The 18,558-nt window shown below is 43.6% G+C and overlaps 1 protein-coding gene across 1 annotated transcript in view; it reads right to left on the bottom strand.

Moving 5' to 3' along the window:
* DYNC2H1 (dynein cytoplasmic 2 heavy chain 1) overlaps positions 1–18,525 on the bottom strand; it is a 144,528-nt gene extending 126,003 nt beyond the window's left edge. Inside the window, exons 1-16 of the mRNA XM_083608904.1 lie at positions 17,876–18,525; positions 15,777–15,947; positions 14,101–14,236; positions 13,434–13,552; positions 12,076–12,220; positions 10,715–10,947; positions 9,656–9,790; positions 9,444–9,557; positions 8,189–8,300; positions 7,650–7,774; positions 6,489–6,664; positions 5,060–5,255; positions 2,008–2,103; positions 838–978; positions 647–745; positions 56–195 (exon numbers count right to left, since the gene is read on the bottom strand). Coding sequence (XP_083465030.1) covers positions 56–195; positions 647–745; positions 838–978; positions 2,008–2,103; positions 5,060–5,255; positions 6,489–6,664; positions 7,650–7,774; positions 8,189–8,300; positions 9,444–9,557; positions 9,656–9,790; positions 10,715–10,947; positions 12,076–12,220; positions 13,434–13,552; positions 14,101–14,236; positions 15,777–15,947; positions 17,876–18,079 — 2,342 coding nt within the window. The 5' untranslated portion in view covers positions 18,080–18,525. The remainder of the gene's footprint in view (positions 1–55; positions 196–646; positions 746–837; positions 979–2,007; positions 2,104–5,059; positions 5,256–6,488; positions 6,665–7,649; positions 7,775–8,188; positions 8,301–9,443; positions 9,558–9,655; positions 9,791–10,714; positions 10,948–12,075; positions 12,221–13,433; positions 13,553–14,100; positions 14,237–15,776; positions 15,948–17,875) is intronic.
* Between the last annotated feature and the right edge of the window lie 33 nt (positions 18,526–18,558).

Consider the following 18,558-nt stretch of genomic DNA (forward strand, 5'->3'; position numbering starts at 1 on the left):
GTATGGAAATGTACGTATTGTTGTTGATTTTGCTAATTGAAAGAAATAAACTTACTTGTAAGTTAGATCAATGTTTATTTCTGGTAAATTTTCATTGAGTGCTTCCAAGCCCATTTGATACTGATGCTCCAGAGCTTTATACAATTGATGGTTCCAGTGCAGCCTCCATGCTTTCATGTCACGTGCAAGGAAACCCTATCATTTGACAATATTAGAACACAGTCAACGGTTAAGAAGTCCTACCATAGAAGCAGTTCGCCATGAGAACTAATTGACTCAGAAGACTGCCTAGAAACCACCTTCCTTTTCAAGAAAAGATTATCCCGGCAACTAAGAGGATTTGGTATCTATGGTATATCTTACAGTACAGCAGAGAGTTGAACTAATCCCTTTGGCTTATCTAGTTTTTGAATCTTCCCAGGAACTGTAAGGAAAGTTATGTGTGATAATGCCTTGGTTCAGGCCAGTCAGTGAGTTGCAAAGCAACAATGAACCTAGTCTATTTCCAAATGTATCCATATTCTTGATGAACTGACAGCTTTCAACAAACATTTTGTACAAAAAGTTCCACACGTTCACCTATAAATACATGTGTATTTATTTTCACTTAAATATTAGTGGCAGTTAAGTAAGATTGTAACCATGCCTGTGACTCAAGGTTGGAAAACACCCCTCGGAGTTCCTGCAAGCCATCTTTCCAGCGCTGTTGTTGCCGAAGCAGATCTATGTTCATGAGCCCAACAACCTATCAAGAAGAATTCAAAACATACTAAATGTGGTCATCAATCAGGTGGAAGGAAATAATAAAGCAAATGAATAGATGCCAGTCAAGCATACCTTTTCTGTGAAATTAGTATGCCATTTCCTTAATTTTCTGTTTTCAGTAGCAAGCCGTTCTGCTGCAATTTGAAGCTTCTTGATATATGCTTCAAGCTCTTTAGGATTATCCCATGTTATCTGTCCCTCTGCTTTCGAATGCTATCAAAGAAAGGAAGTGCATGCAAATATTTACTTGTTTGTTCATAAAAGGGAGCACTGCCACTGCTCAAGGCAAATAAAATTACTCTCAATTGAGTTCCTGTTAGCTGCTGCTAGAAAAAACATTCCCTGTCCTCTCATGTGCCAATGCAATTGCTGCTCTACAGAGAAATAAGAGGAGAAACAGACACAGGGGATTATCATTTTTACCATGAAATTGTAACTGGGCTATCTGCACAGATGATGATCAAAGCTGTGTAAGTATAATACTGCTGTACTCTGGCTATACACATGACATACATGAATGAAAACATGAAACTGACAAGTTTCCCCCTTTACCACTGCAATTCTGCTACAGTTTCAAAGCTTTATGAATAGCACTGACAACCACCTTATCAATGTCACTGTTCTTGCCTTGACACTGTAGTAGGACCCATCTATAGTTTCAACTCCAGGACTCCATAATAGATGGATAGCATATATGGACATGCAGTTATGGAGGGAAGGGGCATATAATTGATATTAAAATATCACCAAGCATGTCATCTCCAAAGGAGTTTTAAAACACCAGGACAACAATGAGTAAATGTGAATAAGATTGCAGTCCCAGTAAATAAAGCAGACATGACTGGAAACTGAGTAAGATCTCCACTAACAGAAGCTTAAATATTTGTAGTGACTGACATAGAGCAAGTAGGGGTAAATCCATTTTGGGATAACTTGCTCCAGTGAAAGAGAATTGATGCTCAAGTCCACTTTCCCTAACAATGGCTTTCAGAGGAAAACAAACTGGTGTAAATACGTATGTTTCAAACAACATGATTACTACAACAAAGGCATTTATTTCCTCCTCTACGTCTTCTGAAATTCCATGCAAAACATCAATAGCCATGGACATGAAGAGATGTAATCAGACATACTGAACAATAGTGGCCAAAAGACAGACAGCACAGGAAATAAACAAAACAGGGAATATACAAGACAGCTTCCGGGAGTAATAAAATATTGAAACAATAAAAATTATATTACTTTAATTATCTGTTCAAATGCTAAAGCAGACTGTAGCATCATTGGCTTCTGACTTGGAATCATCTGCTGATCAATACTGTTGTAAAAATGTGCGACCTATAAAAACAAAGCAGATGAAGTCTGTTATGCATAAGCACCACGTCTAAATTTAAATGTATTTTTCTCTATTCTTTAGAATATTGTTTCCATTTCATTTAAACAGAAAAGCAACTCATAGTGCAAGCATATTCATGTTTAACCACAGGTTAAGTCTTACTGTATTCAAGGGGGCTTGCTCCAAGGTAAGTGTGCACAAGATTGCAACGTCAATCTAACGACTTGAAAGACCATGAGACTCAGATACAATGGCCACATATATATCCCCTTCTTTATTGCTTCTACCATACCTAAACTAGATAAACATTTACAGCTAATACTCTACAATAAGTGCGTGAAATGTTAGCCTCAATCACAAGACACCAGCATACATTCTGCCACTATTTATTACTAAGCCATTTGCCCTTGCTTATAAAAATCAGTCAGACAATCCTCAAAATTGTATGTGTCCAGGATATGCTCAGACTTTTTAATTTATTTACTTGCACTAGGGAGAGCCAAATCACTTGAGTCCATTATAACATTACGCTGAATGGTTTGGGCACAAGAGGGCAGCATAACCTATCACACCATGTGTTCATCACCTTCGGAGAAAAGATGTTTACAAACTTTCTATCTCCTTGGTGCTCTCTTTCATCCATCCTCTCTGCGTCTTTCATATTCTTCTTCCTACTAAAACAACTTCCTTCTCTTATCCCCTTCCTCTCTGTCCTCACTACATTTTTTTTAATTTTTTTTTAAATATTAACTTTTATCTTTCAAATTTCCTTCAGTGCCTCCTCTGGTCCTTTCTCTGAAGAAGAGAGACCATTCCCCGGCAATCTTCCCTGTCCCCCAACCACATTTACTCAGTTCCATCTTTTCTCCCCACCCACCTTGCCACACACACACACACATACACTCTTGCCCAAAACCAGGCTGTTCAGACAGACAGCAAATACCGTATTTTTCGCACCATAGGACGCACTTTTTCCCTCCTAAAAAGCAAGGGAAAATGTGTGTGCGTCCTATGGAGCGAATGCAGGCTTTCACTGAAGCCTGGAGAGCGAGAGAGGTCGGTGCGCACCGACCCCTCTCGCTCTCCAGGCTTCAGGAAGCTATCCGCTAGCCATGGGAGACCCAGCTCTCCCACGGCTAGCGGAGTGCTGCATTAATCCCGAAGCTTGGGGCGCGCTGAGCTCCGCACGCCCCAAACTTCGGGATTAGCGCTCCGCTAGCCGTGTCTAGGCTGCGGATGGTAGCCTGCTTCCCGGAGCGTTGGGCGCCCTGAAAGCAGAGCGCCCGGCGCTTCGGGAACACATCCGCAGCGTGGGGAGCCTTGCAGGAGTTCCCCGCAAGGCTCCCCAAGCTGCGGATAGCAGCCTGCCGCCCGGCGCGAGGGGCGCCCTGAAGCAGAGCGCCCCTCGCGCCAGGCAGACATCCGCAGCGTGGGGAGCCCTGCAGGAGTTCCCCGCAAGGCTCCCCAAGCTGCGGATAGCAGCCTGCCGCCCAGCGCGAGGGGCGCCCTGAAGTAGAGCGCCCCTCGCGCCAGGCAGACATCCGCAGCATGCGGAGCCCTGCAGGAGTTCCCCGCAAGGCTCCCCAAGCTGCGGATAGCAGCCTGCCGCCCGGCGGGTGGGGCGCCCTGAAGCAGAGCGCCCCTCGCGCCAGGCAGACACCCGCAGCGTGGGGAGCCCTGCAGGAGTTCCCCGCAGGGCTCCCCACGCTGCGGATAGCAGCCTGCCGCCCGGCGCGAGGGGCGCCCTGAAGCAGAGCGCCCCTCGCGCCAGGCAGACATCCGCAGCATGTGGAGCCCTGCAGGAGTTCCCCGCAAGGCTCCCCAAGCTGCGGATAGCAGCCTGCCGCCCGGCGCGAGGGGCGCCCTGAAGCAGAGCGCCCCTCGCGCCAGGCAGACATCCGCAGTGTGGGGAGCCCTGCAGGAGTTCCCCGCAAGGCTCCCCAAGCTGCGGATAGCAGCCTGCCGCCCAGCGGGCGGGGCGCCCTGAATCAGAGCGCCCCTCACGCTGGGCAGACACCCGCAGCGTGGGGAGCCCTGCAGGAGTTCCCCGCAGGGCTCCCCACGCTGCGGATAGCAGCCTGCTGCCTGGCAGGTGGGGCCCGCTGAAGCAGAGCGCCCCGCGCGCCAGGCAGACATCAGCCAGCCCCACAAGCTGGGGGACAGCAGGGAGGCGCAGCGCCACCATCCCGCTGTTCCTCGACCTGGTTCGGTTTCCCTGACCTGCTTTTGGGGGGGAAATAAAGGGAAAATTTTTTTCCTTTATTTCCCCCCAAAAAAACTAGGTGCGTCCTATGGGACGGAGCGTCCTATGGTGCGAAAAATACGGTAGCTGTTGCTGCAGAATTAGTCAACAGAAGACCAGGCGGGTAAAAGGGAGCACTAGTTTGTGTGACAGGAGCAGAAGGCACAGCAGAAATCCCAGGCTCTTGTCCTGTTCCTCAGTCCATCCATCCTTTTTGCCCTCTCCCTCCACTTCCCATTATTTCTCTCAGATTTAATTTCTCCATCATCTGTTTCCTGTCTTTCTTTTCTTCTCATCCCTCCAAATTTCCACGCTACAGCCTCACTCTCTAACCACCTCCCGCACATGACTATGTACTTAGCATTCAGGGAATCAAAAGGCTGCAGCACTACCAGCGGGAAGGGCAGGCAACAGAGGATGCAGTGAGCACTGAGGACCACCATTTGACAAATATTACTGTAATTTACATCAAGCACATCTATGTTTGGGTGCAAAGTTTAGTTCAAATTCCACCATACCCTTTGTTTCAGAACTAGATACAATTTCAACACCTTTTGGGGCTGAACTTACTCCTTACTCTGTACTCTCATAAAATATATTCTAACAGAAGCAGATACTCAAGGTAAATTTACCATGAGCCCCATCCTAGACAGAACCAATCCATTCAGATTGACAGTGCACAGTAGAGTCAGAACTTCTAGCTTGTGGTATCATACCTGCTTGAGAATAACTGCTTGTTTGCAGAATTTTTGTGCTGTGCTTGAAGTTTGCTGTATTTTGGCAGGAATAACAAAGCCAAGCGCAGACAGTTGACGCACTTCTCTTAGGAGCACCACCAAGCGATCTGAATAATGTATTTTTAATGCTCCATCAGAGTGATCAAGTTCCATAACAGGACTGCTGGCCTGTAAGCTAAACCAAAGCATTTCCATTACTAGACATTATTTTTCAGTAGCAATATAGTCTGCACTATAAACTGGAATGTAGGGGCTGAACTGGCTATCACCTATGCCAGCTGTTTCCATTCTAAGCCACAGCTATAATAAAGGCATAAAATATACTGCACATGCCAAACATTTTTACCGCTGCTACCTCCTCTTCTGGTTGGAAGGATTAAGAAAGTGCCGCAGTCGTGGTTTCCTTATTTCACATGGGCACTTGAGAATGCAGGCGGCTATTCTGCTTCCTCGCTTTTTGCCAGCCCTTTAGGGATGTCCAGCTACTCTGCCTACGTCACCACCCCCACCTTATTTCTCTCTAACATGCAACAAAGCAACTAGGATCCCAACCCTCTCACATTGAGCAGGGTTCCCAAGCATGGAAGAAGCAGTGAAGCCTCTTCTCCTTTGTGGATCTCACCTAGCGTCTCTGCAGCTGCCATCTGTTAACCCTTCCCTTCATGAGGAGCTGGTGGTAGAGGCAGTCAGGTGAGTGAGAATGAATTTGTGTGAGAACTTGCACTTTCACTCAGAGCACTGTGAAAGAGGCAGCCCGTAATGAGGAAAGCAGTGAAAGCAGCTACAGCTTTTTCAGTGGAAGCGATGGAATGCATCCACTCATCATTTGTGTTTCACACACATTTCTACTGAAGGAGGCTCACTCCTCTCCTCAATGAAGTAACAGAAGCCACACTGCTTTTTTGCTCCTTTCTTTGCTAGGAACATTCAAGGGAGTGCAAGTTTCCCTCAGTTTAATGTCCCCTACAACAAGCTACTGGAGTGAAGGTCTTCAAACTCTTCCTCATGGCGGAGGAGGGTCTATGAGCAAAACAGATGGAGTCATTGCACTGTTCTCAATGCTGAGCAACATTGCCATTCCCCCTGTTAAGCAATTACTTCCTGCTCTACAACTTAATAGCTCATTTCAGAAGAAGAACCTCATGCAAGAAGTGAGAAGCAAGAAGCAAAATTAGTTTTCGCATCTGCAATTTGCATGGACACCCAAAACAGTTGTAAATCGTTCTGTAAAAGTTCTGCCATCATGATCTGGGTTCTTTAGTCCTCTAGAGAGATGCTTTAGATCTTTTTTTAAAATGCACCTGCTTGACTCAAACCTTATCCTACTAAAATGCTTAACTACAGGTTCTAGAGTTGCTCTTAGAATCACAGCATTGAAGAGTCTGAAGGCAATTTTTTTTACACTTACCAAAGACCAGACTTGGGGTTTGACAACCCTGCCTGAATGTCCCTGGACCAATAATCAAATTGTTCCTGTTCATATACTTTAAAATGTTCTAGAAGATCATCTGCAGTTCGTCGGAAATTGTGAAATCCGGACAGGTCTGAAAGTAGGGCCTCTGCGATCTTAATGGCATCATCTACCTTGAATGTTCAAAGATTGGAAGTTTAGCATGTAGTTTAGCATGTAGACAATAATTTATTATTCAGAATATCAGACTACAGACTGCCTAAACCTGCTCAAACTATCAGGTTCCCTTACACTTGTGGAGAGCTGTGCACCTACATTTTCTCTCAAAGAGCACAATCTAGATTGTGTTCTATATGAGACTTGAAATAATGTAACCACCACTGGAGTACCTAGCCATTTTCAGTAAGAGGGTCACACCGACCCATGGTCAACCCTCCAGGAGACGAATGTCACAATGTAAAAGTCAGTGTAGCCAATTTTAAGAAGTGTGCATATTTTGTGAATCGATGGGTCACAAAAAAGGGGGGCATCATGGAATCACAGCAAGGGGCTCACAGGAGTGGTTAGTACATAAATATATATAGAAAGATCTCTTTTTAATAAAAAAGTGTATGAATATTGAAAGCCCACAATAAATAATTTTTGGTACTACTGTATCTCAGCAGGGTACCTAGAGAAGCAAGCAGTAAAAATAAATACATAATTTTTAAAAGGGGACTTTGGCATTAGTTTATTGTACTGAGGAACCCACAACAGCAGTTTTTTAAAAAAGAACAAAATAATCTATTTGGACCCTCCTGACCATGCAATAACCTGTAGATGCCATCTGATGGGGGTGTGGAGGAGAGCCTATTCCATTATGGAATACTCTCCCTGTTACTTGGATTAACAGGGATCAAGATGGCAGCAACTACGGAGTGTTTTGGATGACTATTTAAGGTGTGTGTGTGTGTGTGTGTATATATACACACACACACACACACACACACACACAAACACACAAGTATTTCACGATCCTTGGTACTGACTCTTTGATTCTCTGGTTACAGTGGTGATATTTAGTGCCAAATACTGAGTTGAATTGGGTATTTTTGTGTTTTTATGTTATTGTGAATTTCTATGTATTTATTTAATCTGCTTAATTATTTTAATTGGTACCTTTAATTCTAGCTGGCGCACCCAAACAATATTATTCACAACTTCAGAAAGATTTTTGCCAGCAAGTGGTCCTGATGCTTCACCAGGAGTACCATGGCATCGTGCCTCAAAATCTGTTTGATAATCTGTATAACAGTAAAAAGCAAATTGTTAGTGAATATTACTGACAGCTCTAGAATCACTGAACTTCTTCTCCTTGTGCCCAGCTTAAAAAGGCTTGAGTTTGACTAACATTTTGAAAAAGTTCTATACTGGTATGTCCTAGCTTCTGCTGAATTTGTTAAACTGCAAAATTTAAGTATGAATATGCATTCCTTCCATAAAATTTCAACCCTGATTTTCTCACCATGTGATCTTTCACTCATAACCATTTTAACCTACTCTTCTTTTCCAAGCAGATCTCAGTGTGGGGTACATCATGAAAGATGCAATTAGATTTATCCCAATTGAAAAACAAGCATGATACATTAATGAAGTGAACAATCAAACCTTACAATATTTTAATGCATATTTTCAAAAGTAACAATTGTATTTCTTACCTTTGACCGAGTCCTGTAGTTTCGCCAACAAAGTTTCTCTTTCTAAAATTAATTCTTTGCTAATGCTTGGGCGTCTTACTAACTCCTTGTATTTCTGAAATGCTTGAAGAAGCTAGAAATATACATTAAAAAAATTGCTACTAAACCAAATACAATGGATCATCATGGACTGGTGTTCAGTAACTATTATATTTTTAATTGGTAGTGGACACCATAACCCATGACTGATCTGGAGGCTTCCCACCCAACACCCAGAGAATGGTGAACACACCCAGCATAGCAGCTTGACTTTTCAATACATACTTCAGCTTTGTAGCTAATTAGTGAGCCCCTAAATAAAACCAGGGAATGGTTTATCTAGAGCAGGGGTGATGCATGTGCAGCCCACATGCAGCCTGTGAATTCACTTCCAATGGCCTGGCAGCCCTCCCAGAACCACTTACTTGCAAAGGCTTCTCTTCTCCCTCTCAAGTGGCACCAAGCACAGACAGGAACATGTCTTCCTGTATGCTAAGACCTAGCAAGTGCACTGTCCCGGGGGCAGGAGAGGTGCCTTTGTAAATAAGGGAGGGGATTTGCTCTTCATCACAGAGCTGGGCTGGGAGGAAAAGTCCCTCTCCTCCTATCCCAGCAGTACAATGAGGAGAAAATATTGCCTCTTCATTGTCAGGTATCTGTGTGTAAAGGCAAAAGTAAAGGACCCTTGACCGTTAGGTCCAGTCGTGGCCGACTCTGGGGTTGCGGCGCTCATCTCGCTTTATTGGCCGAGGAAGCCGGCGTACAACTTCCGGGTCATGTGGCCAGCATGACTATCCCGCTTCTGGCGAACCAGAGCAGCACACAGAAACACTGTTTACCTTCCCACCAGAGCGGTACCTATTTATCTACTTGCACTTTGACGTGATTTCGAACTGCGAGGTTGGCAGGAGCAGGGACCGAGCAACAGGAGCTCACCCCATTGCGGGGATTCAAACCACCGACCTTCTGATCGGCAAGTCCTAGGCTCTGTGGTTTAACCCACAGTGCCACCCGCGTCCCCTCTGTTTGTGTGTACAGGCATGCATATATGTTTGCTGTGCTTCCCCACTACTGCCATGCAGCACTCAAGAGAGGTGGCTGACTTTCAATGTGGCCCACAAGGCAAAAAAGGTCAGCCGCCACCCCCTAATCCAGAAGCTTGAAGCATCCATTATTTCTAGCAGGTATTTCTTTAAATGCCTAGTTATGCCATTTTTTTGTTGTTTTTTTAAAATACCTGTTGTGGACTGTCTTGAATTTCTGAAATAAATGTTTTCAATTTGCTTGCTATTTTTTGTTCTGCAGGAGAAATAATCCTTTCATATTGGCATACTGCTGCTTTCCATAAAGGCTAGGGAAAAAGAACACCCATTTAGTTGGAGACATTTTCATCAAAACTATCAAATACAATCTAAAGGGGGTGTAACAATAAGATGTAAGTGTGAATACCTCTGTATAAGGATTATAGTGCACAGGATTCAAACCAGCAAAGGGCTCAAAGACCTGGGCAAGGTGCAGTGCTTGCTGTTCACCAGTTGGCAAAAAATATGTAAGTTTCTCATGAAGCGTTCTAATAGTTAGCACCTATACGAGAAAAGGAATATTTTAACTATATATATGAACCCCTCACCTGCAACAGGTTATCAACTAACAAAACTGCATGCAACAAATCCTAGAGGCAATAAAAGAGCATTTTAAAACCTTCTCTTAAAAATTATCAACAAAGCATTCAATCTAGTGAAAATTACATTAACCTATTATCATATTAACATTTAGATTTGTGATCATATCTATAATTAGAATAATTTATTATAATTAATGTTGCATTATCTGAAGTAATAAATACAACAACACATCACTGAGGCCAGGAGTAAACTTTTTAATGGGAATTCCATAAGAGAATAGAACTCTCAATAATACAGTTTTGACCCAAAAAAAATCCTAGGAATTGACCATATGAAGCTCCTTTATACTGAGACAGATCATTGATGTTATTAACCCAATATTGTCTATTTTGACCAACAGCAGCTTGGTCTCGCAGCTGCACTAGAGATCCAATCAGCATCCATGATTATCTCCCTTACCTGCTTAAATATTGCAACAGTGCTGGAAAGGATTAACCTTTTCCTCCTCACAGCACCACCTTAATTTATTGATGAAAATCACCCCAAATATGAAGTTTCTACTGCCCCCTTTAGAGAAACTCAAACATGGAAAGGGTTTAAAAAAGTGTTTCTCCCCACCCCCACCCTTCAGCATCAGGGTTCCAGTCTGAATAAGGTCCCCTGCAGCAGCTTTTTGCAAAAATAGAGGTGCAACTCACGGATCTCCATCATTCATCAAGTTGCTTGATGCTCAAACATAAGTCTTTATTAGAACCTGCTCCGAGATGCATGGGACTGAACTTTGCTCTATCATTAAGCTATGGGCCCTCCCCAATAGAATGCATTATGTTTAAAAGCTTCAACTCTTCCCCCTCACCCTAAAAGAGAAAAAGCAAATTGATACCTCTTCAAGTCGTTTACCAAGCTTCCCTAGCATTTCAGGAACGTATTTCTCATCTTGCCATACATGTGGGGTATAACGCTGCCAAAGCTGCCCAGTAAGGTGATCACAGGCTGCTACCCATTGTTCACAAATCATGATGCCAGCCTTCAGATTTTCTTTCACAATGTGGAAGGAATCTTCCCATAGATTTAACGTTCCTAGTTTCTTCTGAACAAATCTTCCAAGAGAGCCAGCTGAAATCACATACAGATAGTGCAAAATTACTTAAAAGCACTGTACCTTCTCTAGCTGAAAGAAATGTTCCCCATCACTACTTATGGCTTTAGACCTTAACATACTAGACAGATGTAATAATTCAGCTCAGAACATGGCACCTTTATGCTGTCAGTATCAAGCAGCTATCACAAAAAATTTAATACCACTGAGTCAAATACTTCGTATAATTGGACGTAATATGCAGCCTCCATCAGTCAAGGGACAACACAGATACTTTACTTAATAACTGACTACCAGTAACTTCAAGCTTATCTAAAAACTACCCCACCCCAAAGTCCAACCCAATCAATGTCGCCCCCACTAAATTGGCAAACCTGTCATGGCTGGATTTCCCTATAATTATGTTTACTACTTTATCTTTTTTAAAACTTTCAACAGAAATATTTGTTCCAAATCTGCGTTCACCAACACAGTGAAGAAGATTGCACGGGCAGAGCAATACCACAAAAGGTACAGAGATAATAGTCGCCAATCCATGTTGCAGACTAGAATTGTATCTTAGGTGGATTTTGACTTGACATGAGGAGCATCAAGCATCATTACAGATTGTTCAATGACTTGGGCTGAAGGGTCAACTAGAGATGTCTTTATCTGATTCAGGGGCACATCTAGGCAGACCCAAATAAGATTTACCTCGAAAGCTCTGAGCAACAGCCATGTCAGCACACAGGCTACATGTAAAGGAACCAGTAAGAGTTGAGGAATAATGCTAACCCCCAGATTATCACATTATATTTAACATTGGCTCAGCGGACTATGGGTATGTTCACACAGAACTGCCAAATACCCAGTATCTTCATTTAATAAATCTGATTCCCTAAAAGGCACAGAGCATCTGTGTCCAGTCCATGCAAATCTGCAACACACTGGAGACAACTTGGAATCTCATACTGAGCAGAATACATTAGGAAGAGGAGTGACGTGGGTTCAGATAATTTTACTCCATATTACCTTCCCTTTTCAGCCACTTCTCCACACACTTCTAGAGAAGCATATAAGTACTACAACAAAATGCTAGAAATTTGACAAAGAGCAACAACCTTTATCTGTTCATCACAATTGAGTTTCTCTACAAACAACTTTACCTATGACATCCAAAAGATTTTGCATGCGTGGCTGAGGAAAAGGTTCATGTTCCGGCTGTCTCCATACATCATCTACAGTATCCCGTGTAGTCTCGACTAAATCCACAACTTCAAATAAAGATAAGCTGTCCAAATTGTAATAATCCTAGAGATACAATGCATATTTTAAAAACATAACTTTCTACCTAAAGAACAGAGCTACAAACTACACGGGACTTTACCTATGAATATTTTAATAAAAATACTGTGTAAGAAACTTGACTGCAAATGCTTTGGGATTTTGCCATTTTGATTGTTAATTGTTTGTGGTATTTACTCACTACTTAACGCCAGCCTTTGCCAACCTAGTGCCCTCCAGATATTGCTGGACCACAACTCCCATCATGATGCTCCAGCCAACCCAATGGCTGGGGCTAACCAGAGTTGTAGTCCATCAGCATCTGGAGGCCACCAGGTTAATGAAAGCTGTCTTGCATCTTTGGAAGCATGACACATAATAATACAAGAAGAACTGACAGCCCTGTTCCTTTTTGTGAAAATATTGTTTTTTATGCAGCTACATGCAAATGTATTTTATTTTCTTGAAATTATTTCTAGCCCATTTTTCAAATGCATTGTCTGAAGCAGCTTATATCAAGAAACAATAGCAACTAGTGACTGGCAGTGAATGAAGAGGTGGCAAAAGAAGAGGGGATCCCAATGCCCTTACCAGACAGTACTGCAAGATAGCAACAGCTGCATAGCTTTGTCTGCTCATTTATGAGATGTGCTGGCAATGCTAACCTAGCGTGCCCACGCCTCTGTTTCACAACATTTCAGGTAAAGAATCAGGAGCCCCTCCAGCACAGATGCTGCTTATCAGTGGTAACCACTTTCCTCCCAGCATGCCACTTCGCCAGCCACCACATCTCACAAACAGAGCTCAATCAACCAAAGGTTTATGAATGAATGCACATTCTCAACTATCTCAGGGATGTCACTGGGTGCCACAGGGCATGTGCTGTCCCACATTATTCCTAAATATTTGAATTGGAGCCAGATAACAACAAGCTCAAACATTTGACAGTACCTGCTGATTTCTGCAGAGAGAAAAAATATTCAAATGGGCAAATTCCTAATGGACAGAGTACCTAATCCTTTGAACCATTCTTAGCAGTTTCAAGAAATCACTGAACTATGCTTCCAAGCAAAGACTACACTCCAGTGAAGCCAAATCCCTGAAGTTGCAAAGAGGGTTCCAATCTCTCAAAGCTGGGAATAGTAATCAAGCATGCATGTGGAGCTGTTGGCTGCGACTATTGTACTAGACTGGGGCAGGTTTTATATAGAACATCACTGAATAAATAAAAGTTACACACATATGCAATGGCTTCAAATAATTCTTTAAAATGTGAGGCTCTCTCCTTGCTAGATGACTTGCTTCCACGTTGAGCACGCTCTGTCCAGAACTGAAACTCGTCATTTGGACAAAGTATTGCTGTAAAAAAAAGAAACAAATCCGGCAAATACAACATTCAGAGTTGTGTCTATTAATGTATATGAAACAGACTGAAGATATGCTACAGGATTTAATCAACTTCTGTTAAATCTCAGTAAATTTATACTCTGCAATGCAGTTCAACACTGAATTAAAATATATTCATATGGAAATATACAATGTGAAGAATGACTCAGAATTAACTAGCATTGAAGCTTTACATCATAATTCTCAATTTGCTTATTTCAAAGTCTAGGGAACTTTGATATCAAGGGGATACATTTACAAGTGGCACTTGGAATGACAGGTTATTGTATCACACAAATTACAGATTCATTTCTAATTTACATTCCACTGTCTGTAAATAAGTGCCTCGTGTATTTTTTTATTTTTTAAAAAACCTAAAGCCCCACTCTTCATTGGTACTGATACCAGGGCAGGGTATAACATTAAAAAAGTTCTAGACAACCATAAATATTTTTTAAAACCTTGAAAATATTAGCAAACAACAGTAACTAAAAACAACTAACCAGAGTCAAAACACGTACCTTGAACATCATCTTCCCGGTATTTGGCTCCTGCGTAAGCAGGATCTGTTCTCCTCAGAACAGAACCTAAACCAGCCTCTAACTCTCGTAAAAGATTCTGAAGCTTGGGATCAAATTCTCTACTCCATTTCTCATCCTGTAATAAGAATTTCAGGTGACAAAATTTTCACACTAAAACCATCCCTTATCCAACACCTCCCTCAACCCTTTCCGCTTCTACTCCATCCTGATCTCCCTTAATAAGTTGCCTTCTCTGTGGTCCTCATCTGATTTCCCCATGTACTCTCTTTTACCCATCCCATCTCATAGTTGCCGTCTGCCATACCATTATCCCTCCTCTTCACCACACCCTCTCTCCCTTCTGTTGTTTCCCTCCAAACTCTTTTGAGCATTCCCACTGGCTACAGACTATGGGGCCATGGCTCTGTGGTAGAGTCCAGGCTTTGCATTCAAAAGATTTGGGTTCTTTGGACAGGGCTGGGTAAGATTCAAAAGCTGAAAAGCTGAAAGCCACAGTCAGTGAGTTTAGCTATGGGATGAAAACCTGAGGCTCTCCAGATGTTGTCAAACTCCAATTCCATTGGCCCCAGAAAGTATGGCCAATTGTTAGGGATGATGGGACCTGTGGTCCAACATCTGGAGGGCTGCAGCCCCCCCCCCTTGGTACAGGCCATATTGAGCTACATAGAGCAACAATATGACACAGTATTAGGCAGTCCCCTATATTCCTTTGTTTCTCTAACTTCACTTTCCATTCCCTCCAATACAGCTGCTGTCTCCTGCAATGAAACCATCTTTTGAAAAATAATTGATGACCTCCTCACTGCCCAGTTCTCCCTCCCTCTCTCTCTCTCTCTCTCTCTCTCTCTCTCTCTGTGCAACTGTCTGCTGTCCTTGATACATGTTTGGTCTCTTACCTTTTCTTGGCTACCTCTATACCCTAAGTCTCAGTGATTCTTTCTTCCAATGATTCTCTTCCTACCTAATTATGTTTCCATAGTGTGAAACTCTTCTTCGGCTTTCCCTCCCTCTAGTAAAGTCCCCCAGGATTTTATTCTGCTTTTCTCACTACACACTCTTCAGAGGTGAGCTCATAAAATCATGGCTTTCTGTACCACATATACACATCATCCTATTCAACCTGTCTACCCCAGACCTTTCTCTCATCATCTCCATCATCTCTGCCTCTGTGGCACTTCCATTCGGATGCTACATTGTCATCTCAAGCTCAAGACTAAACTTCTAATCATCCCTTGAGTCCCCTTCTTCTTGAGTATTCTAATTTAATTTAACAATATCACCATGCTGAACAGGTAAAAGCTCTGCCTCTCCCTCCTTTGTTCCCCTTATTTGTTGCAAGGTTGCACCACTTTCCTGTTTACAACACTGCAAAAATATGGCCTCGTCCTCTACCTATGCAGGAAAAACTATGGTTTATGCCCTAGTTGTATCTTGCCTTAATGAATGCACCCTTGTCCTCTCTGATCTTCCACCATCTCATCTTGGTCCTATCAGCTCTACTTCAACTCTACTTCAACTCATTCACATTAAAGCATTTTTTTAAAAAACCCACTATGGTTTAATGTGAAGTATGACCCAGACTATAGTAAAATTGCAGCAAAAAAACAAACAAACCTGCATGCGTATTGAAATAAGTTGAATATTGCATTACTCACCCTCAACAATACTGGTGCAAATACCTGCCGTACTGCCTGATAAAGCATATTTATAGGAGAATCTAGCATAGATGATACAAGAATATTGCTATGAAGGTTCTCTTCTGTGATTATATCTGGTCGTAGTTTGAAAAATACCAGTATTCTGTCTTCTGAACTGCCAGCTTCAACCTATACAATCAAGAAACACAAATATTCATATAGTCTAAAGAAGAAACCTTACTAACCAAAGTGGTAGTATTTATAAACCACTAAAATTAAAGTGCATGTAAATTACAAGTATAGTGATGTGCTTCTTGCTCGTACTCTACATGAGCGGTTCCCAAAGTTTAGTTGCAGAGCACTTTTCTGGAGGGAAATTTGTCACAGAGCACTATTGCTGCTCTTATGCCAAAGGCACGTATGTGCATTGTTCTTTCTAATCTCTTCACAGAGCACTGGAGATGCTTCACAGAGCACAGTTTGGGAACCACTGCTCTACATTATTTACAAGAATCATGAGTATGTTGCCTGAGCGTTTTGTACAGCATATGGTTTATCCCGGGGAAAACTCACTTCAGGTTTGTGACTTGCTTTTTTGTTTTGCTAAAATCCCAATAGTTTTCCAATGGTTTGGAATGTATAAACCATGAATGCTTGAGATCACTTATCAATTAAACTGCAGCTGATTTGTGTCAATGCAGCTACTGGTACTTTATACCAGGGAAGATTACTTGTCTACCTAGCCCAGTCTCCAGAGTTTTAAGCAGAGGTCTTTCCCATGATCTGCAACCTATTTTTTCTGCCTTTTAAAAAAAACAACACAAAGGTCTTTTTGCTTAAGATTTTGGCTTGTTTTGCTGGATCTGACCATCTAGTTCAGCATTCTTTATAAGAATTCCAACAAACAGTATGCAACAGGTGATCCACCTGAAGGTGGCCACGGCCAACTTCCTTCTGCCCACCTCAGCTTATATGTATGCAATAAAAACAGTGGAAACAGATTAAAATAAGTATACAGTCTAAGCACTGCAGCACTACAGTCTAAGCTCCATTAATTTCAGGGGAATTTGGAGGCCTCCTATAAAATCCTAAATGAGAATGCACACAGCCTCAGTCTATCTATCCACAGAGGATGAGCACCTGCTCAGGCAGAGTTGTGCACACCCATTTCTCTAGTGTGTTAAGTAACTGGATCATGCATCACATACTGTGGTATACTTGGCTGTTTTATTGCTGTAATCTAATCTATCTCTTATATTACTGCAGTGCATTACATGTGGGGCTGCCTTTGATGAAAGTCCAGAAACTACAGATAGTGCAGAATTCAGCAACCAGATTATTGATCGGAATCAGAAAGCCTGAGTGTATTACATTGATTCTGGCCTGACTCCGCCAGTTTCCAGGTTCAATTCAACTGAAAAAGTAGAGAGGGAGGAAAAACTTCCTCTGTCAAATTTCCACTTGTCAGTCATACGCCCAGCGGTTAAAAGCACAGGAGCCCTGGCAGGGCAGAGTGGCAGACTTGTAAGAGGCATACCGGATAGTATCTCAGCATTCAAGTGCCTAGAAGCCTGGATTCACAAGGGGATCCTCAAAACATGCAAACATGCCACAAAGCTGCAATCCTCCTCACCCTCAGTTCTCAGGATGCCAAAGAATTATAGAATTGCAGAGGGGGAAGGGACCACAATTCTGCATTCCCCAAGGACCCTCAGATTTAAGACTCTTATGCTCTACCAACTGCTCTATCCCTGCTGTATAGCAGTCTTAACAGTGCAATCCTAGGAAGCCAAAGCTACATTTGGCCGGGGGTTTGCCCCAGATGAAGACTCCAGAGGGACACCACTGGGGCTCCCAGCCTGTGTGTGTGTACGCAAATGTGCAAGGAAGGGTGCCAAACTGGGTGTCTGGCCCGGCTGAAATAAAGCCTCGTTTCGCTCCTGGCTTGTTTCTTGGGAGCAAACCCAACTTTTTCAAGCCATCCTGCCCCAAGCGCCGGTGCGATCCTAAACTCGGGGGGGGGTGATCCCCCCTTGGATTCCACGGGACTCCGCAGTCGTGGCTCGACTTGCGTTGCTCGGAGCCGCAGCTGCTGCTCAGGAAGGCATGCCCCGTACCCTGTTGGAGACCATGATCTGGTGGTCCTCCGAGTGCTGCACGCACAGCAGGAACTCGTTGCCGTCGTCCAAGAAGTTGGCCAGCTCGGGGCCGCCCGAGAGCGGAGCGAGGCTGGCGGACGACGACAGACCGAAGTAGTTGGCGGCCGTGGCCGAAATGAAGATCTTCCTCTTGTCTCCATCGCCGTCCCCGTCCAGAGGCATGGCGGCCGGCAGAAGCGCGGGAGGCTCGGGGGAACCTGGGAGGAGGAGAGCTCTTCAGACGGGCATCATGCTCGGGACTCGACCCGGGACCTGGAGAAAGAGACGGGGGGGGGGACGGGACAATTTTCCAGGGCTTGTTAGGATTGCCTCGCGATAAGAAACGAAAGTGGGCGGTGAAGGCTATTTAAGTAATATTCATAATAAAAGCTGTCCTGAAACCGGTGTCGAAGGGGAAGGGGGCCCGACAACGCATACCAAGCAGGGAGCTGTTCTCTGAGAGGCGGGTGGGTGGCGTGGGGGGGGGGGGCGAAAGAGCCGCTACTACACGGCCCAGCCTCAAGAGACAGGAGAGAAGCCGGGCTGTGAGGCCAGGCGGCGATGCGAGGCCCGGTTGCTATGGTAACGCGGGGCAAAAATGGCCGCCAATCCCAGTGGAAGCCGTCTGCGCGTACGCGCGCGCCTTCCCAGGCCAGAGCAAG

This window comes from Podarcis filfolensis, assembly GCF_964270895.1.
Source record: "Podarcis filfolensis genome assembly, chromosome: 4".
Classification (NCBI taxonomy): domain Eukaryota; kingdom Metazoa; phylum Chordata; class Lepidosauria; order Squamata; family Lacertidae; genus Podarcis; species Podarcis filfolensis.